At 56.1% G+C, this 23,155-nt stretch overlaps 8 protein-coding genes and 1 pseudogene across 8 annotated transcripts in view; 4 read left to right on the top strand and 5 right to left on the bottom strand.

Annotated features, from left to right (window-relative positions):
• Positions 1-157: 157 nt before the first annotated feature.
• On the bottom strand, positions 158-1,356 carry ACA1_181280 (partitioning defective 1, putative; the record flags this gene model as incomplete). The annotated part of the gene is made up of 5 exons (XM_004332839.1): positions 158-361; positions 542-573; positions 613-715; positions 953-1,309; positions 1,342-1,356. 5 exons carry the CDS (start codon positions 1,354-1,356, stop codon positions 158-160), a joined length of 711 nt encoding a protein of 236 aa, XP_004332887.1.
• A 1,009-nt stretch (positions 1,357-2,365) lies between these two features.
• ACA1_181270 lies at positions 2,366-5,282 on the bottom strand (annotated as a pseudogene).
• Positions 5,283-6,420: 1,138 nt separating this feature from the next.
• On the top strand, positions 6,421-7,069 carry ACA1_181260 (uncharacterized protein; the record flags this gene model as incomplete). The annotated part of the gene is made up of 3 exons (XM_004332838.1): positions 6,421-6,563; positions 6,587-6,703; positions 6,775-7,069. Coding segments are annotated over 3 exons (555 nt in total), but the record flags the coding sequence as incomplete, so codon positions are not given.
• Positions 7,070-7,211: 142 nt separating this feature from the next.
• On the top strand, positions 7,212-9,333 carry ACA1_181250 (the record flags this gene model as incomplete). The annotated part of the gene is made up of 6 exons (XM_004332837.1): positions 7,212-7,267; positions 7,371-7,474; positions 7,623-7,976; positions 8,084-8,592; positions 8,708-8,882; positions 8,963-9,333. The coding sequence occupies 6 exons, from the start codon at positions 7,212-7,214 to the stop codon at positions 9,331-9,333; spliced, it is 1,569 nt and encodes a 522-aa protein (XP_004332885.1).
• Positions 9,334-9,389: 56 nt separating this feature from the next.
• On the bottom strand, positions 9,390-10,932 carry ACA1_181240 (4nitrophenylphosphatase-like protein; the record flags this gene model as incomplete). Its single annotated transcript, XM_004332836.1, has 7 exons — positions 9,390-9,721; positions 9,827-9,954; positions 10,033-10,052; positions 10,157-10,213; positions 10,320-10,553; positions 10,711-10,778; positions 10,851-10,932. The coding sequence occupies 7 exons, from the start codon at positions 10,930-10,932 to the stop codon at positions 9,390-9,392; spliced, it is 921 nt and encodes a 306-aa protein (XP_004332884.1).
• A 162-nt stretch (positions 10,933-11,094) lies between these two features.
• Positions 11,095-14,342, top strand: ACA1_181230 (Poly(ADPribose) polymerase catalytic domain containing protein; the record flags this gene model as incomplete). Its single annotated transcript, XM_004332835.1, has 15 exons — positions 11,095-11,238; positions 11,336-11,421; positions 11,527-11,627; positions 11,736-11,854; positions 11,949-11,999; positions 12,100-12,196; positions 12,282-12,357; positions 12,466-12,574; positions 12,712-12,883; positions 12,959-13,088; positions 13,154-13,430; positions 13,517-13,639; positions 13,717-13,774; positions 13,876-14,083; positions 14,198-14,342. 15 exons carry the CDS (start codon positions 11,095-11,097, stop codon positions 14,340-14,342), a joined length of 1,896 nt encoding a protein of 631 aa, XP_004332883.1.
• Positions 14,343-14,425: 83 nt separating this feature from the next.
• Positions 14,426-15,136, bottom strand: ACA1_181220 (uncharacterized protein; the record flags this gene model as incomplete). Its single annotated transcript, XM_004332834.1, has 4 exons — positions 14,426-14,629; positions 14,714-14,800; positions 14,889-14,964; positions 15,036-15,136. 4 exons carry the CDS (start codon positions 15,134-15,136, stop codon positions 14,426-14,428), a joined length of 468 nt encoding a protein of 155 aa, XP_004332882.1.
• Positions 15,137-15,754: 618 nt separating this feature from the next.
• On the top strand, positions 15,755-18,464 carry ACA1_181210 (PHDfinger domain containing protein; the record flags this gene model as incomplete). The annotated part of the gene is made up of 8 exons (XM_004332833.1): positions 15,755-15,817; positions 16,132-16,218; positions 16,324-17,112; positions 17,200-17,407; positions 17,514-17,578; positions 17,777-18,040; positions 18,142-18,251; positions 18,332-18,464. The coding sequence occupies 8 exons, from the start codon at positions 15,755-15,757 to the stop codon at positions 18,462-18,464; spliced, it is 1,719 nt and encodes a 572-aa protein (XP_004332881.1).
• A 2,874-nt stretch (positions 18,465-21,338) lies between these two features.
• The window catches only part of ACA1_181200 (uncharacterized protein), a gene marked incomplete at both ends in the record, with an annotated part of 2,067 nt that continues 250 nt past the window's right edge, over positions 21,339-23,155 (bottom strand). Inside the window, 4 exons of the mRNA XM_004332832.1 lie at positions 21,339-21,553; positions 21,786-21,856; positions 22,123-22,357; positions 22,733-22,853. Coding sequence (XP_004332880.1) covers positions 21,339-21,553; positions 21,786-21,856; positions 22,123-22,357; positions 22,733-22,853 — 642 coding nt within the window. The remainder of the gene's footprint in view (positions 21,554-21,785; positions 21,857-22,122; positions 22,358-22,732; positions 22,854-23,155) is intronic.

Raw genomic sequence — 23,155 nt, 5'->3', positions numbered from 1 at the left:
AACAACTCCGCCTCACGCACAAAATAATAATAGCAGACAATTATGACCGGAGATGGAGATGACCGGACAGATAACTAGACAAACCGGAAACCAGAGCGATAACACAGTGAAACATATCTCGGGGTGTGTGGAGTTGAGAATCGAGATCGGGTCCACATCACGATGGGCAGATGGAGATGGTGTGCCCATAAATGCGAATTGGGAAAGCCTGCTGTGTGGCGGGGAAAGGAAAGGGCGGCGTACCCACGCCGAGGGACCAGACGTCGACTTCGGGCCCGATGTACTTCTCCCGGTTGATCACCTCCGGGGCGGCGTAGGGAAACGTGCCCACGCACTCCTGCATCCTCTTCGTCGGCGCCCACTGTTATATTTTAAATGACATGGATATGTAGTTGAGATATAGTACATATTGTTAGTCACGATGCGTGTTGTTGAGCTCTACAATTGCGTAAACACTAAAAATAAAAATAAATAAAAATAAAAATATATCTACCAAACAACTCGCAACCACGCAACAGCGAATCCCAAAGAGAGAGTGAACTAAGTTGAGGTGGTGGAAGTGGAAGTGGATACCTGTCGCGCGAAGCCCATGTCGCCCAGCACCAGGCGCACCTTGCGTCTCCTTCGTGGCGAGGATGACGTCCTCGATGCGGACGATGATGGAGACGACAACAGCGACTCGTCGCTTCGCTTGTTGTTGGGCTTCGAGGTTCTCCTCGATGATGGTGACGATGACGACGACGATGTGTCGACATCATCGTTGTCGTGCTGGTGCCTTGCCGAGCGCGCCAGGCTCTCGCGGCCCTCCTCCCCATCGTCGTCTTCAAACGCGATGAAGATGTTTTCCGGCTGTGTGTCGTGTCGTGTCATTCCGTACCACACACGCACACACCAACACAAAAGTTAGAAATTGTTAAACACATATAAAGATATAAAAGATATAGATATGTACCTTGATGTCGCGGTGCACCCAGCCGCGTTGGTGGAGGTGGCGCACGGCCCGCACCACCTGGCGGAACATGAGCCGTGCGCGGGTCTCGGTCAGGGCGCCCTCGCGGTTGAGGTACTCGAGCAGGTCGCCGCCCTGGGCGTGTTCCATGAAGAGGAACGCGTGGCTGTCGGTCTCCATCACGCCGTAGCCGCGCACGATGTGCGGGTGGTCCAGCGCCAGGAGCAGGTCGCCTTCGAGCCGCACGCGCTGGAGCAGCCGCGCGGTGCGCTGGTCGCTGGCGTCCTTGGGGATCAGCTTCACGGCGTAGTCCCGGTGGGTCTGCGGGTGGCGCCCCAGGTAGACGGCGCCGCACGACCCCTGCCCGATCTTCCGCACCAGCTCCACCGTACCGCCGCCGCCGCCATCGTCTTCGTCTTCGTTCTTGTTCCCTCTTTCGTTTTCGTTTTCGCTCTTTTCCCGCCCGGGCCGGTCGATGGTGTCGTTGCCGGTGATCTGGGTACTGGCGAGGCGCGGACTCGAACTTTTCCGCCGGTGGTGACTGTTGTTGTTGTGTTGTGGTGGTTGTTGCTGCTGATAGTGTTGTTGTTGATGGTGATGATGATGGTGGTGGTGGTCGGTGTCCTTGAGAGGATAGTGGTCTGCGGCGCGTCCATCGCTGCTGTCGTGGTCCGGAAAGCCCGCGTCGTGCTGTTGGTCGTGGTCGTGGTCGTGGCGGTGTGAGTGGCGCGGGTGGTGGTGGTGGCTCTTTGCGCGCTCACGCTTCTTCCTCCCGCCGCTACTCGATCCTCCTCGCGACGCAGACGAAGTGTTCAACAGCGGCCCGCTCGACATATTGTCGTGTGTCGTGTGTCGTGTGTGTCGTATCTTGTGTGTTGTGTCGGACAAGAGAGAATAGAGGAGGCTGGGGAGAAGGAGGAGGTGTGTATGAAATTGGAGGGGGGGGGTGATACTCCGCCCACACTGCGGCCGGCAGTGGTTGGTGGCGGCGCGCGAGGAGGGGGGCGACGTCGACCAGCAGTCCCCGTTTGTGGTGGTGTTCTCTTCTTGGTTGTGGCGGCCGGGACGAGTATCGTTCACGCCTCACGCGCCCCAGTCTCCGAGGAGCCCTCATACGGTGTACCCTCGTGCCAAGATAAAGGCGCACCAATGCCGTTGCGGGTGGTTTCGCTATTTCCAGCTGTGAGCCCACCGGGGCGGTCGCCATGATCGCCGTGTCGCCGCCACCGCTCCACAACAAGCCACCAGCGCCGCTCGCTCACGAGAACAAGAACACACAATGGGCTGTGTGTTCGGCCCCCGGTCGCCCTGTGTGTTGTGTTGTGGCCCATTTTTTAAAACTGTAACCCGACTGGCATAGGAATGAATGGAATTCATCATGTTCGGAGCGTTTGCGCGCGGTTGCAGGGCCTATTTCTAGAAATCATCGGTGTCCACGATGTCGGTCACGAGGTCGTCCTCGCCGTCGAGGTCATACTCGTCTTCCTCGTCGTCGTCGTCATCTTCATCATCATCATCATCGACCACGCCATCTTCCTCATCTTCGCCATCATCGTCATCGGCCTGCCTCTTCTTGGCCTGGTGGCGTCCCTTCTTGGCCTTGGTCTCCTCCTCTTCGTCGTCGTCTTCAACAGCATCACCCTCCGAGTGCGTGTGCGTCCTGATAGGTACGCGGCAGGAGAACGTGAGATGACACGAGCGCGACACACGCCTCACAACACACACACACACACACACACGAGATGAGGAAAGTCGTACGGTGCAGGAGGCGTGTAGAGCTCGAGCGGGCTCTTGCGGCCAGCGCCCAGCGTGGGCGAGGACTGGGCCAGCTCTTTGGGACCCACGGTCAGCTTGGAGCGCAACCTCTCGATCCACTGGTTGTTCTCCTCGATCTATTCACACAATTGGTGAGTGTTCAAGTTCCAACGTTGGAAAAGAAGAGAGGGGGGAAAGAACGAAACAAAGAGCGAAACACGAAAGAAAGCGGCTACCTTCTGCTGAATGGTGGCGAGTCGCTTGAGGGCGGCGGGGGCGGGGCACGAGGATCGGCGGTGGCTCTGCACGAACTTCTTCAGGGAGAGTGTGATGGGGAGCGCCAGCTCGGGGAACGCCACGCTGTGCGAGTACACGCGCAGCCACTGCGCCAGGAGCGTCGCCACCTCCTCAACCACTCCGTTCTGTGATTATGCGCACATCACGCGCCACGAGTGTCAGGGGGTCCACCGATATCGGGCGTAAGTCAGCAGGGCGGGGCGAGACGTACGATGAAGGTGGTGGAGGTCATGGTGGTGGGGCCAGCCTTGAGGATGGTCTGGAAGATGACAGGTCGGGGCTTGGGTCCGCCGGGCTTGGGGCCCTTGGTGAAGCCGGGCCACTCCAGCACCTCCAACAGGTACGGCGCCACGGGAATGAACGTGCCCGTCGACTCAGCCAGCTGGTGTGCACATTGAACGTTAGTGTTGACAAATAATAATAACAGATCGTAAAAATAAGAAGAATGATAAAATAGATGTCTGGGCTAACGAACCTCGATGAGGAAGCGCAGGCAGATGAAGCGGAGAGGGTAGAATCGCGGGGTGGGCTGCAGACGAATCACACCGAGCAGCAGGTGGATGAACGGGTAGACCAGCTGTTCCAGGTCCTGGCCCTTCCCGCCCTTGTGCGACAGCAGCCGCGCCCACACGCGCAGGCAGTTGATGTACTGCCAGTTGTACACCGTCCTGCAACAACACCATCGCCACAACCCATGTGTGAATCATCCAACGTCGCTCCAGCAGGAAAAAGGAGAGAAAAGAGAGAGAGAGAAAACAGAGGAGAAACGGGGGCTCACTTGTGGGCTTCGGTGTTCTTCTGGGTGAGGGCCTGGCGGAGGTGGACGGCGAGCTGGCGGATGTAGACGAAGGCCAGCTGGTAGGCGCCGACGCCGTCGAGCAGGAACAGCTCCACGACACCGTTGGCCATGAAGTTGACCGCGCCGCGCTGCATGGCGGTGCCGAACTTGGCGTTGCGCACGTAGGCGAGGTAGGACTCCTTCATGCACCGGTGGACGAAGGGGAAGGGCGTGGCGATGGCCAGCTTGTGGATGTTGAGGAAGGCCATGATGCGGTCGGTCTCCTCGCCCTTGCTCCAGATCTGCAGCAGCGCGCGGAGGTAGTTGATCGGGTAGCGCGGGAAGCACGCCACGTACGGGATGAAGCCCATCAGGTGCCTCAGCAGGTACGCCAACGGCTATTACAATAGCAAATACCACACATATCACACATAAGTTAGAATTCGTCAGCTCACCGCACACAACCGCACACACGTCGGGGAACACGCACCTTGGGCTCGGTGATCTGGGAGAGGAGCTTGAGGATGCTGCCGGCGAAGCTGGTGAGGATCTTCTCGATGCCGCGCCACTTCTTGTTCGACTTGGGGAGGCCGCTGCCGTTCTTGTCGTCGTCGGTGGGCGGGGCGTAGGTGTAGCCCAGGTACCTGTCGACGATACCCGGCATCTGGCGGATGCAGAAGAAGAGCAGGCTGTTGAGCACCTGCGGGCTGTCGATCCGCACGCCGCCCAGCGCGAGCGGCTCCAGCCCGACCCGGCGGTCGGCCTTCATCTCGTCGTCGTCGTCTTCGCCCTTGGCCCGCTCGGCCTTGGTGGGGCGCTTCTTCTTGGTGTGGGCCTCGTTGGCGCGGCATGCCGACCGCAGGGCCACCGCGAGCCGCTTGAGGCCGTACAGCGAGCCCTTGAGGGCGAAGGCTTGCCACCTCTTGAGCTCCTCGAGCGTGAGGAGCTTGCCCTGCGGCTCCTCCTTCTTGGCCTTCTTCTTCTTGGGCTCCTCGTCGTCGTCGTCGTCTTCATCGTCGTCGTCATCTTCCAGATCGTCCATGCCCTCCTCTGCGCCATCGCTGTCCTCGTCCTCGTCCTCGTCGTCCTGGTCCTCTTCCTGTGGCGCGCAATGTTAGCAATAATTTTATTTATTTAGTGATTTATTTATTTATAATCTTCTTTTATTATACTATATTTATTATTTTATTTGCTATTAAATAAATGAATAAATGCAGCGACGTACCCCAGTGCCGAACTCGAGGAGACGCTTGTCGTTCTCGAGCAGGTATTTGTAGAACTCTGGATCTTTCTCCTTCAGCTCCTCCAGCTGTTGCTTGTGCATGGCCATGTCGTCCTCGTCTTCGTCCTCATCGGGACCCAGTGTCAAGGCGTCGTCATCGTTCTCAATCTCCTCATCTTCCTCTTCCTCGTCGTCTTTGTCCTCATCTTCCGCTTCATCTTCCTCCAAACGGCGGCCTTCTTGTTCTTCTTGAGCCCGCGACCCAGTCCAAAATCGATCATGCCCTCGCCTCCAGCCTCGTCAGCGGAAGCATCGTCCACAGGCTCCACTTCTCTGTCCGAATCCTCATTTCCGTTCTCGAATTCTTCGGCGTCAATCTCCTCATCTTCCGAAAAATCTTCATCTTCATCGCGAGGCCTTCGGCGATCGTCTCGCTCATCCCTGCCGCCACGACCGCCGCGACCGCCGCGACCTCCGCGGCTTCCAAACCCACCGCGCCCACCGCGGCTTCCTCCACGACCACCTCCACGGCCGCCACGCCCAGGGCTCATGCTTCCTCCACGGCCACCTCCACGACCACCTCCGCGGCCACCACCGCCGCCCCTGCGCGGGCTCATGCTTCCTCCGCGGCCTCCAGCTCCTCCACGCGAGCTCATGGCGCCTCCACGACCGCCTCCTCTGCTTCCACGCCCACGGCTGCCCCCATCGCCCGATCCGCGAGCCCTCTTGGCGGAAGGCGATCCGCCACCTCCGCCTCCTCTGCCACCGCCGCCGCCACCGATCTTTCGCTTCATTCCCATCCCTGATCTGATGGTTCTGGCTCTACACGCGGAGTCGATCGTGTAAAATCGAGAAAGAAAGTTGAAGGATGCCGGCCAAAAGAACTACGAGAAAAAGGGCGGAAGAAAAGCCAGACCTCTCAGAATCCGAAAAGAAAACAAAAAGAAAAGAAGCAACAAGGCAGCTGAGGTTGGAGCCATTCTGCTTGAGGTGGTCCCTGCGACGGGGACAACACTAACACTGCACTGGACCACCTTGCGTCCTCAACGACCTCAGAGCTTGGACCTGTTCCGCGTAACTTGCGCGAAGGGACGCAGACGAAATCCATGCCGAAAGAGAGCTAGAAGTGGCCAACACGGGCTGACGTCAGCGGTGCTCTCGCTTGCCACGGTGCTAGTGCATAACTGGAACCTTTACCACATCTCTGCCACAAGAACCACCCAATGCAAACCACACGCGCCAGAGTGACCACAGCTTTCTTCGCCCATCGTGGCACCCCCTCCAAGGTACAGAGCCTGCTGCCTTTCCACACCCCCTACTCGAATCAAATCGATCAAAGTCGCAAGCAACGCTGTTGTGCACCCACCCACCGTCTGCATCACCCACGTTTCTGTTCGTTGGCATGCGTTAGTGAGCAGACGAGCGTTCCATCTTTCGAGCTCGCGTAGCGCCTTCCCTGCATGTCTTCTGCGTAACGGCGAGTCTCTGCTGCCAACCACCTCCTACGCCGTGGGCCGCACGACACGCGGGCCGATGTGGTGCCACGTCGAGGCCTTGCCAACGTGCCAGCGCCAGGCTATGCCAGCGACGCGGCTGCGCCAGAGCCAGCGGCGGTGGACGAGCTGACGAACATCAACTTCACCGACGTCATTCATGACAAGGGCCACATCAAGCTGCCCGTCTTCATCTACTGCGTGCCCGGGTGCGTTACCTTTGCTTCTTCGATTCAGCTGCTTCTCGTACCGCGTAGCGGCTCACACGTGTAGTACACAGAGACGAGCGGGCCAAGTACGCTGACACGGAGGAGAAGCTGAAGCATCAAGTGCTGAGGACGGCCGGGAGGTGCGTCATGCGGGTGCTCGACGTGAAGGCACATCCCGACCTGGCCCAACGGCTTCATGTAGCGCCGTCGGCTGCCGCGGCCGCGGCCCGCACGGAACACCACCCGCGGTGGCCGGTCATCCTGGCCTACTCGCGTGGGCAGGAGGCTCGCCGCGTCTCTGGTCATGTCAGTGATCGCGAGCTGACGGACTGGGTTCATGAAGAGTCCTGGCTCCTCAACGAGTAGTCGCTCGCTAAAAAAGAGAACAAGAAATAACAAATAAAATTAAAAATAAACTATCAGTGAATTCATTTCTGTGTGTGCACAGAAGGGCGAACAAATCAAACGCGGTTTGGGTGCATTTCTGGCAGAACGAGCATACGACGAAATGGAGGCACAGGCCATCGACAAGAAGAAGGAGGAGAAGTACGACAGGCAGCTCAGGTACGAATCGATGCCCACGCGTGACTGATGGTTGCCGCTAGAAGGCCAATTGTTTGATTTATTTGAGCCAAGTAAATGGTTAAAAATCGTGTGTTTGATTTAGGCTGTGGGGCGCTGATGGTCAGCAGCGTCTTGAGAACGCGAAGGTCTGCCTCATTAATGCCAGCGCTACTGGAACTGAGATCCTCAAGAATCTTGTTCTGCCTGGTACGAGAGCCATCCATTTCCACTTTAATGCTACTCCCGCAGGTCGCCTGCGCTGCGTATCTCGCTTTTGCCCAATGTGATGAAGTGATGGTCTTCACTTAAAAATCAACAATAATCATTCGCAAAATCAATCAATCGTGTGGTGCAGGCATCGGCTCGTTCACGATCGTCGATGGCCACAAGGTGCAGGCGTCCGATCTCGGCAACAACTTCTTCCTCGACTTCGCCAGCCTGGGCAAGTCGAGGGCCGAGGCCACTACCCACCTCCTCAACGAGCTCAACGAGTTCGTGAACGGTACCGCCGTGGACAAGGACGCCGAGGCCATCATCGAGGAGGACGTCTCCTTCTTCGGCCGCTTCACCCTCGTCATCGCCACCAACGTGTCCGAGAAGGCGCTGCTCAAGCTCGCCGCCTTCCTCTACGCGCACAACATTCCCCTCTTCGCCTGCCGCTCCTACGGCTTCGTCGGCTACCTCCGCCTCACCGTCCCCGAACACACCAGTGCGCCTCCTCTACATCGTGTTTGTGTGTGTGTTGTCGTGTGCGTGTGGTGTGCGTGTGTGTCGTGCTGCTGACTGAAATACCGCACACGGCACAACGTGTGACAGTCGTGGAGTCGAAGCCGGATGATGCTCCCGACGACCTGCGCGTGTACGAGCCGTGGGACGAGCTGATCAAGTTCGCCGAGGCCATCAACATGGCCGAGCTCGACTCGCACCACTACAGCCACGTGCCGTTCATCGTGCTGCTGGTCAAGCAGCTCCAGAAGTGGCGCGCCGAGCACGGCGGCAAGGCGCCCGAGACTCGCGACGAGAAGGCCCTGTTCAAGGAGCAGCTGCGAGAGGGCCAGCACGAGAACGAGCTCAACTTCGAGGAGGCCATCGCCGCCGCGTTCAAGGCGTGGACCCCCTTCGCGGTGCCCTACGAGGTGCAGTCGGTGCTCGACGACCCCAAGGCGCGCAACCCGACCGCCGACTCGGCCGACTTCTGGCTCGTGGTTGCCGCCATCGCGCGCTTCGTCGAGAGGCATCACGTGCTGCCGCTCCTCGGCTCCATTCCCGACATGAACGCCGACACCAACACCTACGTCGCGCTCCTTCAGGTCTACCAGGAAAAGGTCCAGTCCCGCTGCCCTCTCGCCTTTCACGCGACCAACGACACGACACGACACACATGCAGCGCAGCGCAACATGCTGACGTAGAAAGTTGTTGTGTTGTCGCGCAAATCGTAGGCGGTTGCTGACGCGGCCGAGGTGGCGAGCATCGTGCGCGAGCTGGCCCCCACCCGCACCATCAGCGACGAGTACGTGCGCCACGTCAGCCGCAACTCGCTCTTCCTCCGGGTGCTCCGCATCCGCTCCCTCGCCCAGGAGTACGACCCCGCCACCGCCAACGCCGCCGAGCTCGGTACCACCACTCCTTTTCTTTCTTTTTCCTTCTTTTTCCTTTCCTCCCTTGGTCTGCTGACGTCACACGCGGGGCGGCAGGCGAGGCGCTCTCCGACCCCGAGGGCAACCTGCCGTGGTACGTGGTGCTGCGGGCCGTCGATCGCTTCTACGCGGCGCACGGCCGCCTGCCCGGCTGGACCAACGACCAGGTCCTGGCGGACGTGCCGCTGCTCAAGGAGCAGGTGGAGGGCTTGCTCAAGGAGCTGTCGCTCGACACGTCGCTCGTGAGCGAGGCCGTCGTGCACGAGACGTGCCGGTTCGGTGGCTCGGAGCTGCACAACGTCGCCTCGCTGATGGGCGGCGTCGCGTCGCAGGAGGCCATCAAGGTGATCACCGCCCAGTGGCTGCCGATCAACAACACCTTCATCTACAACGGCATCAACTCGACCACCACCTCCCTCGAACTGTAAACGTGCTGCTACCAGCACACTTTCTCCAAAAAACAATGTTGAATGTCTTCTACACGTTACGTTGTATTACGAAGAAGAAGATGAGAAGAAGACGAGGCAAGAAGGAGATCGCCAAAGGCGGGAATGTAGTGGTGAGGGTGAGTGGGGTTGTCGGGGCTCATGAGCTCTTCTTCGGTGGTGACGCCGGTCAAGACGAGCAGCGTAGAGATGCCGCCGTTGAGGCCGAACTGGATGTCGGTGTTGAGCCGGTCGCCCACCATGCACGTGCGCTCCTTGTCGAGGCCGTACTGGTGGACGACGAGATCGATCAGGGTCTTGCTGGGCTTGCCGATAACCAACGCCTTGCGGCCGCTACACGCCTCCACCATGGCCACCATCGTGCCAGAGCCTGTGCAACACACGCGACACACACGACACACGCGACACACAATGGTGAGTGTTTTTTCATGAGAAGAGCTAGCGCGAGCGGGAATGGCGCGGTTTATGTGCGTACCGGGCAGCATGTGGCCAGCGGAGGGGAAGGTGGAATCGGCGTTGGTAGCGAGGAAGAGGGTCTCGGGGCGGTTTCGGAGGTGGAGCTGCGCGTAGGCGACCTTCCGGTAGTTGATGTTGGTGTCCAGCCTGCACACGCGCGCGCCAGCTTCGGTGAGCCTTTGGCAAACAATAGACACTTCAAAACCCAAACGACCAAGCGCGTACCCGACCACCACAGCTCCGATCTGCACAACATCAGCCACGAAGGATACAACACGACCAACGACATGCAACACGACAGTGAGCGAGATGCGGAGAAGAAGAAGAAGAAGAAGAAGCAGGGACGAACCCGAGGATCAAGTTCAATGTGCTCCAGCTCCTGCATGGTCATGTTCTCCTTGTGGTCCTGCGAAGCTCCAGTTAACGAGGCGCACCACGCGCCACCGCACACCGCACACGCACACAGCGCCGCGCAAGAACGCGCCGCACACAGGCAAGAGCAGACTACGTACGACACCGCCGATCCAGGAGATGCCCAGGGCGTCGAGCTCGCGGGTGATGCCGGCCTCGCCGACGACGTAGGCGGTTTTGGTGAAGTGGGCCTCGTCCTTGAGGTAGTGGGCGACGGCCGACGACGACGAGATGACCTCGTCGGCCGACACCTCGATCCCGAACTTGGCAAACACCTTCTTGTAGTCCTCGCGCGACTTGGTGCTGTTGTTCGTCACAAACAACAGACGCTTGCCCTACACGATTGTGCATTAAAAATATAATTTAGTACCAATAATATAATTATTTATAAATAACGCACGCCCTGCACGACACAGCACACGCATCCAAAAAACAAAGGATATACATAAATATATAAATATGTATATAAATGAATAAAAAAATAATATGCACCATGGAGCGAAGCTGCTGGAGGACTTCCTTGGTGTGCGGCAACAGGGTTGAGCCTCGCCACAACACGCCTGCGGAATTGGGCGGAAGATGAAATGAGGTGTGAGATGAATCGCTCATTTGTGCGGCATGATGAAACCTACCATCACAATCCAGAAGGAAGGTATCGAACGAGTCGAGGAACTTGGGCACGTCCGACACTTTCTGGACTTGGTTGCTCTTCATCTTGCCGGCGGAAGCCTACTCTCAATTGAAGTAAATTCAAAAAAGAAACAAGCATTTCCTCTTTTTAATTAATTCGTGGAAAATATGCGCAATCAATTTGGCGCGAACGCGTTGGGATCAAATTGCGAATTGCAGAAAGCCCACACAAAGAGCGAGGTACCAATGAAGTGCACCAAGAAGCCGGCTGTGTTCGACGACCAGATAATCACTATCGCACCGCGATCCTACACAAAGAAGGTGCGCGACGATCTCATCGAGAAAGTAGTCTCTCATGGAGGCTGTCCCGTCGAAAACGTAAATCCAAAGGTGCCCGCCCTTCACCATTTTGTAAATCCCAACATAATCAACCGGCATTGAATTAAATTAACAATTCAAATCAATTCTTTATCATGGGCCACGCCAGGTCGACTTCGTGGTGTGCTCCAACAAAGAGAAGGACGACTCGGAGGTGCTCGAGGCAGCCTCGCGCCTCAAGATCCCGCTCGTCACGTACGCGCTCTCGCTTTCTCGCCACTCTGGCCTCAGCGTCTCGCTCACCCGAGCACCTCTCGGGCACACACACACACACACAGGGATGACTGGGTGACGGGGAAGTGTTAAGCAGGGCAAGATGCTCAGCGCCGCCAAGTTCAACCCCTTTGGCGAGGCCGACGACGACGAAGAAGAGGAAGAGGAGGAGGAGGAAGCGCCCACGAGTACGTTGTTTGCTCTCCCGTCGTCTCAGATGGGCGGTGAGTGTCACGCGATCTCACGTTTGGTGTTAAACGTTTGCGTGTGCGGGTGGCCGACAAACAACAGAGAAGCGAAAGGCGCCGCCCAGCTCGTCATCTTCTCGTCGTCGTCATCGTCCAAGAAAGTGAAGCTGATCAAGAAGGGCCGATCTGCGGTGGACCCCAACGCTCCCGCCCACGTACAGAAAGGGGTACACCGCTCTCTCTCTCTCGCGCGCGCTGCCCAATCAAATCATGAGAGCATTCACCTCATTCATTCTCCATTTGTCAAATCCGGTCACGCAGGCGCACATCTATGAAGAGGAAGACGACATCTACGACGTCATGCTCAACCAGGTAACTTAACTTCGTTGGTAAATTGAGAGTTGATTGCGGGGGTAGACCTCGTCGAGAGACCAACTCATCTCTTCTTCTTCTCGTTGTTCTCGGCGGTCAGACGAACATCTCGCACAACAACAACAAGTTCTACGTCCTGCAGCTGCTCGAGGACGACAACAAGAAGAGCTTCTGGGTGTGGACCAGATGGGGCCGCGGTATGTGTGCCACGTCGCTGGCCGTGTGTCGTGTCGTGTCGTGTTGTGCGTGGTGGACTGACCCAACTCACTTGTTCGAACACAGTGGGAGCGATCGGCCAGAGCAAGCTGGTCGCGTGCGGTTCCAGCGTGGACAAGGCCAAGAGAGAGTTCGACAAAAAGTACAAGCACGCGCCCATGCAACACACGACACGACACGACACGCGCTTCTCTCTCTCTCTCTCTCGATTCTCATGCGCGACGGGCATCGGTTTGGGGGGCGACAACAGGTTCCGCGAGAAGACCGGCAATGACTTTGACGACCGGGCCAACTTCGAGCCCGTCAAGGGCAAGTACACCATGGTCGAGCTCGACTACGGCGCCAACGACGACGATGACGTACGCGCCGCTACAGATTTGATTTCTCTCACTTGTGGCCTGACGCTGAACGTGAAACACACGTGTGGGTGTGGTGTGGTGTGTGACGTGCGTGTCGTGCGGCGGTTGGTCGTTGCGTGTGGCTTGGCGTGCTGCAGGACGACGCGGTGGAGAAGCAGAAGAAGGCGCTGAAGAAGGTGGATGACGACGGAGACATCGAATGCAAGCTCGACGACCGCCTGCAGTACCTGGTCAAGCTCATCTGCAACCTCAGCATGATGAAGGAGACGCTCGTTGAGATGGAGTTTGACATCAACAAGATGCCTCTCGGTGCACCTTCATTCTTTTCTTCGTTCTTCGGTCTTCGTTCTTTTTCTTCTAACACGGTGTTGAATGAACGTGCAGGCAAGTTGAAGAAGAATCACATCAACAAGGGCTACGGTGTGCTGAAGAAGATCGAGAAGGTGCTAGGCCGCGCCCCCATCAACAAGGCCAAGCTCACCGAGCTCACCAACGAGTTCTACTCGCTCATCCCGTACGCTCTCCCCCCCCCGCACTCCTCCATTCGGCCGATCAGCTCACTCGTGTGTGTGTGGCCAGTCACGACTTTGGCATGGGCCGACCGCCGGTGCTGGACACGAACAAGCAGCTGAAGAAGAAGATGGCCATGCTCGAGGCGCTGGGCGACATCGAGATCGCCACGTCGCTGCTGAAGGGCAGCGCCGTGTCGGGCGAGCACCCGATCGACTCCTCCTACAAGGCCCTCAACACCACCCTCGAGCCCGTCGACCGTAACAGCCGGGACTGGAGCATCGTCGCCCAGTACGTCAAGAACACCCACGCGCCCACGCACACCAGCTACAAGCTCCGCCTCAAGGTTTGCCCTTTCTCCGCCTTCGCTTTTGGCTTCATTCACTGACGAGGGGGGGGGCTCTTCTTCGTTCTTCGTTCTTCGCGTCGCAGGAGCTGTACGCGGTGGAGCGGCCGGGCGAGGAGGAGCGGTTCAAGCCCTACGCGGCGCTGGGCAACCAGCAGCTGCTGTGGCACGGCTCGCGGCTCACGAACTGGATGGGCATCCTCTCGCAGGTACGCTCTTTCGGCCGAAACAACCCTAACCGCACGTAGCCGCGAGCCAATCAACCAAATCGCTTCTTTCCCCTTAGGGTCTTCGTATTGCGCCGCCTGAAGCCCCCTCGACCGGTTACATGTTCGGAAAAGGAGGTGCGCACCTCATCACAGCTTCATTCAAGAAGAAGAAGAAGAAGAAGGTGATGATGATGATGTTGACGATATATTTGTTGCTGTGTGGATGGTGTACGCAGTCTATTTTGCGGACTTGGTGACGAAGAGCGCCAACTACTGTCACGCGAGCCGCGAGAACCCGGTGGGCGTGATGCTGCTCTCGCGCGTGGCCCTGGGCAAGACGTACGACTGCACGCAGGCCGAGTTCATGAACGCCAACAAGCCCGGCTTCGACTCCACCAAGGGCTGCGGCGCCACCGGACCCGACCCCGCCGAGAACGTCACCATGTACACTCCACCATGCGCCCCTCATGATGATGATGATGGTATGACGATGGAGATGATGTCACTTACACGTTGCTGCGGTTGGGTGGTTGGTTGGTGGTTGGGTGGTTGACGCAGGACGGATGGAACGGTGGTGCCGCTGGGCAAGCCGGTGCCGACGGGCACGTCGAACACGAGTCTGCTCTACAACGAGTTCATCGTGTACGACGTCGCGCAGCTGTTGATCAAGTACCTCGTCGTGGTCGAGTTCAAGTACAGCTGAAGGACATCGACCACACTCCTTTCTGCCCGTACAAGAAGAAGAAGATCAAGCAATTTTACCTCTGCTTCCATCGTGGTGTTTCTTTATTCGTTGGCTTCTTCAGAGCTGGGCGGAGCGAGATCTTGCAGTTCGACGCGCAAGGAGTCGATGACGAGGTTGATCTCCTCGACGAGGCCGTTCAGCTGGTTTCGCATGCCCTTCTCCTCTCGCTCCCACACCCAGTCGACCTCTTCATCGACGCGTTCTGTCACCACTGCCTTCTCCTTGCCTGCCTGCACCTTGGCCGTCTGTGTCCAGCAAAGCACTCCCCAACGCGTGAGCAGACCGTCTTGCGGCTGCGGCCAAGAAGAGGATGAAGAGAGGCAGCGTACGAGCTGAAGCTTTTGCTTCTCCAGTTCCTGCAGGCTGCGCACCATGGCCGCCAGGTCTGGCCTGGACAGCGCCAGCTGGGCCTCGACCTCCCGCACGGCCGTTGAGATTTTCACGAACTCACCTGTCTAGGGCGAAGATGAGATGGATGTAGTGCCTTGTAGGTGTGATTCATACCGCCTCCTTGATGGCATCTTGATAGTCTTCCCAGCCCTCGGCCTGGTCCTCCAGTGCCACATACTCCCTGAAGGCCCTACATAGCGAATAGGCCCCGCATCGGTCCGCATCAATCGTGTGGAGTAAATGAAACGAATCAGTACGTACTTCTCCCATCGTTTGTAGGCCAGCACGCGCTGCTCGTGCAGGCCGAGCACTCGCTGCAGCTGGGCACTTAGCTCAGCGATCTTGTTGTCTTCTTGATGCATTTTTTTCTTTCTGCGGCATAACCGCAAGAATGCGAGGCACGTTCGAGGAAGCAGGCGCACTTGAAATTTCGAGAGCCACACTTGCCCCCGTGGCGGGAAAACAAATCGTACAGATCAAAAAATCGTACAAGTTGGTCGAGATGAGCAACGCCAAGCGAAGGGAATTCACTGACACATCACCTAGGCCAGATGGAGAGCGTGCCACCGCAATAATGGGTCCTTCAGGTACTGCCCAGCCTCTTCTGTGTAAATCTGCTGACAGCGGTGACAGCAACACCGACACACACTCGTTCACGGCAGGCAGCCATTACGCCTGCGCGCGCTGCCGAAACTGCGTCCAGCATCACAAAGCTGGGCCGAGCGATGTTGACCAATGCGCCATATACCCAACGAATCGCCAACTTGGTGGGCGGGTCTCATATACCTCATGCCGAAGCGTTCGCCGATATGCCTTTGGCAGGTGTGGATTTAACGCCGCTCATGCAGGTGCTCCACCAATTCAACCCTCTTGTCGTTGTTATCTACTTATGCTTATGAAGCACCTTTCCTCTCTCGACGCTTGTACCACAGCTTGCCCGCACGAAAGTCCACGAAGAGATCGATAACGCCTGGAACGCGATGCTTGACGAGGGTGCCGATGTTCGGGTGCTGGCTGAGGCATTCATGGTCAACGCCCGGCATGTACTCAAACTTCCAGACGCACCACTGCTTTCAGAACAGACTTGGACATTTCTCCTCCATGGCCACCTCGTCCTCGCAGGCCACCCGCCCACAGCCGTGTCACTGGATGGGTTCGTGGTCCTCCCTCTCTCCCTCTCTCCCTCCCTCTCCGTCCCCGCCCCTCCAAATTCTGATTTGCCACTTCCCCCACCCACCACCCACCACGCCACTTAAGGAATGTGGCGATGGTGGGGGCACGATCGACAACGCCCAGAGAGGGGCTTCTGCGACCGGACGCAGTCATCGGCCTCTCCGCCCGCTATTTGCCGCCAAAGTGGCGCTCGCTGAAGGCCGGTCAATGTACCCTGCCGGCCGACATTGTTGAGTTCAAGAGGCAAGGCGAAGATGACTGGTACGGACCGGTCCTCTGTGCTCTGTACTTCTATGCATGTACATTTCTATGCTCACCTACACCACGCGCGCGGGGGGGGGTGTTGCCTCTGTGTAGGGACCGCTTGCTGTGGCAGGGTCTGGTGGCATGCTTCCAGCGGATGGACCTCATCAATGCCCTCGACCGCATGGAGCTGAGAGAGGGGCAGGCATACCGCCCGATGGACCGTACCTTCCCCGTCAGCTACTGCACGCAGCTGTCGGGCAGCTCTGTCGAGATGGCCATCGTTCTCGGCCCAGCGACCCTGCGAAACGGGAGCACATCGCGGAGCAAGGTGGTGCCCCTCTACTCGGCGCGGCTGGCGAGCAAGAGGGACATGAAGCGGCTCTTCCTGCTGCGCCATCACATCGTTGCCAACGTCATCAGGGAGGAGGCCATGCTGGAAGACTTCGTAACGCAGTTTGCCGGTGAACTGCCAGACCCGCGAGACGACCTCTGGAAGAAGCATTACTGCGTCTGCAAGCGGATCGACGACGGTGCCCAGTACGTCGAGTGCCACCAGTGCGCCAGGTGGTGCCATCCGTCGTGTATCGAGATGGCCCAGCTCCCCGCGCAGGACGAGGCCTGGTACTGCTCCGAATGTAGTAAGTCTGCACGAGAGGAGAGAAAGAGGAAAGGCGAGCAGGGAGGGCCTGACGACAACGACGACGACGACGACGACGACGACAAACGAGAGGAGGAGAAGAAGAGGAAGCGTGAACACAAGCAACAGCAGCAGGGGCAGCAGCAGCAGAATGAGAAACAACGACCTGACACTCGGCGCCGCAAGCACAAGCGAGCAGACCGTGGCCAGCAACATGACGAGGAAATCGGCCCCGTACCACGCACCCACGGCGCTGGGGTGCCCATTCGGCAGCTCGCCCGGGTAATCCCCCCCCCCCGGATGAATGCGGTGGTGCTCTACAGGGGCTCAGCTGCTTTGTTGTCAACTGACGCGTGAGGGTCAGCACAGACGAAAAGAAGCCAAGTGTGGCTGCTCAGGTCAGCAGAGGGGGACCTGCTGGTGCTCAAGTTGGTGCGGGACGTGGTCAAAGGCAAGCAGGAAGCCGGCATTCTGAAGAGGCTCCAGGGAGTAACGCGGCACATTCCCCGTTTCCTGACCTCGGGTCTGTTCGAGTGCGGCAAAGAATGGTATCATGGTCTTGTGCTGGGCTGCATAGGTACTGACGATACCCTCTTCGCTTCCCTGCACACCTGCAACAACAGGCCTGCAATGCACCATTCTATACTCTTCTCATGTTTCACATGTGAAACCTCACGAAACAGAACACGAAGAGGCATACCGCCAACCAGACTCCACATTCGCTTCCTATGTCTTCCAACTACTGTCGGTATGTATTTGGGTTTGTGTAGAAATGTTGTCTTTCCACCACACTTGTTTGTGAAAATATGCGAGGAATGCTGATCTGCAGCTTCCATATGTCACACCACACCACACCACACCACACCACACCACACCACACCACACCACACCACACCACACCACACGACTAACAACCGCACATGCGTTACAATCGATCATGAGGCAGGCCCTACGGGAGCTCCACGAGCTGGGTGTTGTGCACCACGACATCTCGCACAACAACGTTCTCTACAGCATCCCGACTGGGGAGCTCACCATCATCGATTTCGAAGTCGCGACGAACCGGCGGCTGGGCAGTACGTGGTCTGAGTTTGCTCCGGTGGGCACACCTGGGTACTTGGCCCCCGAGCTTCTTGACAGCTGCGGGTGGTGCCCACAAGTCTCCCACAAGATCGACATCTGGGCCGCCGGGGTCTTGATCGCTTGGCAGGTACACCTGAGGCACAGCACAGCACAGCACAGCACAGCACAGCACAGCACAGCACAGCACAGCACAGCACGAGACTAACAGATGATCTGTTCGCTGTGCAGCTGCTCAACGTGCCGATGCCAGACGACCAAGTCAACCAGGAGGTTTCGCGCATGTCGTTCGAGGAGGTGGCGCAGTGGGCGCAGGCATCAGCTGGCCCAGCCTGCACTGTGTACGATCTCCTCATCCTCATTCTCTCATGATCATGCTCATCCCCCCCCTCTCACATTCACTCTTCCTTCGTTGGAGCAGGGGACCGCAGTTGACGAGGGCGCGGTGGGGATTAGTCACCCAGTTGCTGTGCATCGATCCTGAACGCCGGCTCGATGCTGCGTCGGCTTGCCAGCTGTTCCCTTCGGCCTGGGGCACCACCCAACAACTGTAGTTGTTCGGGCGCTAGCACAATAAACGCCCTTCTTTCACGTAGCGAGAGGTGCGAGCCTGTAGGTGACATTAGTTCATCACCGCCTCCTTGATGGCATCTTGGTAGTCTTCACAGCCCGCAGCCTGGTCCTCCAGTGCCACATACTCCCTGAAGGCCCTGCACAGTGACCCCACTCATCACATCGGTCTGCATCAATGGCGTTGAGCAAATGATGCGAATCGGTTCGTACTTCTCCCATCGTTTGTAGGCCAGCACGCGCTGCTCGTGCAGGCCGCGAGCACTCGCTGCAGCTGGGCACTTAGCTCAGCGATCTTGTTGTCCTCTTGCTTGATGCACTTTCATTCTTTTTAAAGTCCTTTTCACGTCCTTCCTCCCCGTTTTTCGCACCAGCGGGCCTCCGCAGCTTGCGGTCATGACTCGACGCGTGCGCCCGCGTGACCACGTTGAGTGGCATTGGCCGAGGGAACGTACTAGTACTACCGCGATGTACTGTGTGTGTGTGTGTGCACATGATCCTCAACAGCTGTTACCCAATTGCCGCTGTGTAGGAGGTGCAGGCGATTGTTCATGATCCACGCTTCGTTTAGGAAGGGGTGAAACCATCAACACTTCAGAAGTGACCCTCGAGAGGTACGTAGCCTTCCTCTCCCCCCGCCCTCGTCGGTGCTCAATAGATATCTCATGCATGCGCACACATTCCTCTACCACGATTCCGGCCTCTCCCAAGGCGACTGATTCACCCCCGACCGAGGACGGCCAAGTCGGTGCCTGCCTTCAGCTTCACGACACACAAAACGCACGCACGACACACGCACCCGCAATGATAATGCACACGCGCGCACGCACGACTAGATGACCGCTCGCACCAGATTTGGCTTCGGTACGGAAGGGGTGAATAAAGACTTCTTCGCCCTTCGCACCGCCGGTCAAACCTGTTTCATTCCATTCCGATCATGCTTCCCACTCTGTTCAAACCCAGTCCAAGTTTCTTCAATCGCTTTGCTTAGCCTTTTGGAAACATCACAGAGAGAGAGGGAAAAACAAATTGAAAACATATTCAACCTCGTCAGGGCGGCAGTGTTGCATCAAGTGACAGGCCTGCGTGCGCTGTGGCAGCAGAAACTGCGTCCAGCATCGCCAAGCTGGGCCGATAGAAGTTGACCACTGCGCCATATCCTCAACGAGTCGCCAACTTGGTGGGCGGGGCTTATCTGCCTCGTGTGGAGATGTTCGCTGATGTGCCTTTGGCGGGTGAGGACTTGCCACTCATGCAGGTGCTTTCCCTCTTGTTGGTTTTACTTCTGTGTCTGATTAGAACCTTTCCATTGACGCTTTTACCACAGCTTGCCCGCACGCAAGACCACGTAGAGCTCGACAACGCCTGCAACGCGATGCTTGCTGAAGGGGCTGAGCTCGGGTGCTGGCTGAGGCATTCATGGTCAACGCCCGGCAAGCACTCAAACATCCAGAAGCACCACTGCTGTCGGAACAGACTTGGACTTATCATTGGCCTCCACCCGCTATCTGCCACCAAAGTGTCACTGAAGGCTGGTCAATGTACACTGCCGGTCGACATTGTTGAGTTCAAGAGGCAAGGCGAAGATGACTGGTACCCCGGTCCTCTGTGCTCTGTGCTTTACCTCTCTGTTGGAAAGGTCAAGTGATGATGACTGAGGAGCCGTGGTACGTGAGAACGTGAGGAAAGAGGTGAATGTACTGTAAAGAGACAAAGTACATGGCATGAATTGAAACACAATTTTTTTTGAAACAGTTTCAAAACTGCTCCTGTTGTGCAGTAGGGATTTTTTACCGTTTCCTAAAGGATATGCCCATTTTTGCAGATGACAAATGAATTTGTAGCCAGACAACTGATGATTATTATGACCATTTTTGTAGAAGACAGATAATTTTGTAGCCATTTGGCCTGACAACAGATGATTTTATGACCATTTTGCAGATGATATTACAGACATGCTAGACCACTGCTGATGAGTGATATTGAGGGACTAACACTGTGTCCAGAAAAAGGTGCCAGTGGCACCTTTTGTAAAGTACAATCTGTACAAGTGATATATGTGTATGTGCAGCAAAAGCAGTACTTTTGTGAACATGGTGTGTGAGTGGTTTTGGCAAAATATGTACAGAGTGTGGCAAAACAGGGAAAAATGGTGTAGGTCATGGTAAAAGCAGATGGGGGCAATGAAGAATTTAGAGGAATGTCTGTGCTGTGGATGGTAAAGTTGTGCAGGTAGATTGACACCTGTGGAAGAAAAAAACTGGTGGACATCAGGAAATAAGTGAAATTAGAAAAACCAATGTGCATCAGGGAAAAGAGTTGACAAATAAAAACCTGATGTGCATCAGGGAAAAGTGTCAACAAATAAAAAACTGATGTGCATCAGGAAAACAATGCAGGACAATAAACACACCAGCCATTCATGGAATTGCGTTGGTTGGCCAAGAAGCTTGGTGAGCGGCTCAGTGAATTGGGGGAGATACTTTTTCTGGAGAGCAAGCTCTGCCTTGTGCTTGATGGTAGATGGCGACTTTTCCTCTTCAGCCTTACCCTTGCCACGTTTCTTGGTAGCTGTAAAGAACAAGCATGTGGTGAGCTTGGAACTTTACCAGCAAAATGCAAACGTACTGGTTGGGGTGGTCAGAGTGGTGCCAGTGGCAGTGGGTACTGTAGGCTGAAGTCAGATAAAAGTGGTGTAAGTGAAAGTAATGGGGTGTGAATTGGAACAGGAAGGAGTTGATTTGTACCATTTTCCCCTTGGCCAACACAGAGAGACACCAGCACTGTTCACTTGTGGATGTTGAGGCAAGGGAGGCCTCCTCTGCTTGAGAGGCTGTGGTGGCATGTGTGATCTCCCTTCATAACTGGTGAGGAGAGGTCTCCACTGCCTCATCACTGAGAAGTTTTGACTGGAACAGGTGCTTGCAGAACGTGTCAACTTCAGAGGTGATGCTGTGAGGCTGCTCAATCTCAATGTTTTTACCACACAGCACAATGTATTCCACAACACAGATCCAGTCCCAGATGTGGCAAAGCTCCTCAGGATCTTCACAGCAGCAGTCAGCCTCCATGGCTGCATGAACAGCCTGACAAAAGGCCTCCATCTGCCTTTTGATCATGCTCCAGTGGTTGGTGATTAGCAACCAGAAGTTCTCTGGCAAGAGGGAAGTACTAGTTAGACTTGTCAGGTGAATAACAATTACTAAAAAGAAAGGACATACTCTTGGAAGGGGTTTGGTGTTGATAGTGCTTATAATGGTGAAGCATGGTGATCATGTTGTTGGCACTCAATTCCCTGAAGGCACCAGAGTTGAGGTTGTCAAGGGAGATGAACACCTGACCCTCTGGAACGAGGCAATTGAGTTCCTTGATAAGACTGGAAAAGGGGAACAGTTAGTGAGGACTCAAAACAAAGGTGACAAGTTAGAGTAGAAATAACATACTCCACCACTCCTGGAGCATTGAACAGGGCCCTTAAGGTAGTTGAGTACTTCTGTAGAGTGGTGGGCTTTGGTGCAGCATGACCTTTGAGTGTTTTCTGTGAGGTGTGGGGTGATGAGTAATGGTTTGGAATACAAAGGTGGTGGACATACCAGGTGCTCAGCAAGAGCATTGTAGTCAGTAACAGTTTTTTTGCCACACATGATCTGGAAGAGTGGGTTTTGGCCAAGGGTGTAGTAGTTCAGGGCCTTCTCAAAAGCATTCAGGACAACTGAGCCTGCCAAGTTGATGTAGTTCTCAAAGCCAGAGATGCAGTCAAGGATGATCCAGCTGAGTTCCATCCCTGCAGCTGCTGGCAGAACTTCGTAGACATTCTCCCACTGCCAGTGCTCAATGAGGTTCCAGACCACAACTCTGTGGTTACAATCAACAGCCTCTGGAAGGTTAAAAGTTAGTACCCAAAAAAACTGATGTGCATTGGGAATTGTGAATAGCCTAAAAACTGAATAGCCATGGGTGCAGCTAAAACAAAGTGGTGTGGGAAGTAAAACCAAACTCATCAACATTGTTTCAGTCAAGGCGCTCATCTTCATTGAGAAATCTAACAATGAAGGGCTTGGTTGTGAGACACCCTCCATCCACAACAGACTGCAGCAAGTGATTAATTCCTGGAACTGTCACTGGGCAATGCCATTCTGATGGCAGTGCAGGCGGGCAAGTGAAAGCATCAACACATCAGCAGAACAAAAAGAGGAGTTGTACCAAAGATGGTGCAGTTCCAAATGTCAATGTGGCATGATGTGGGTTGAACCCAGGTATGGTGCAAAGTTGAAGGGTCTATGCAAGGGTCCCTTGAGCTGCTCCTTCTGCTGGTGAATTGCTTGGTTGTTGTGGGTCACCTGAAGGCTGGCGCTGACGATGTTGGGGTTGGACTGAAGTGATTGGAAATTTGGGAGTGTATGAATTTTCGTTTCTGCATAGTAAGGTCAGCAACACAAACTGTTAGAGAATGTGATTTTCACAGGTTGAATAGAAAACCTGATGCACATTGGGAAACAAGTCAACAAATAGAAAACCCAATGCACATCAGGAAACAAGTCAACAAATAAAAAACCCAATGCACATTGGGAAACAAGTCAACAACTAAAAAACCCAATGTGCATCACTTTGGAACTTGTCAGGGTGGTGAACAGTAAACACACACAAAGTGTACATACCAAGCTCCAGGTCAGGC

Source organism: Acanthamoeba castellanii, assembly GCF_000313135.1.
Source record: "Acanthamoeba castellanii str. Neff unplaced genomic scaffold scf7180000084744, whole genome shotgun sequence".
Classification (NCBI taxonomy): Eukaryota; Discosea; order Longamoebia; family Acanthamoebidae; genus Acanthamoeba; species Acanthamoeba castellanii.
Note: the sequence above shows the minus strand (reverse complement) of the source record. Positions and strands in the feature narration are given on the sequence as shown.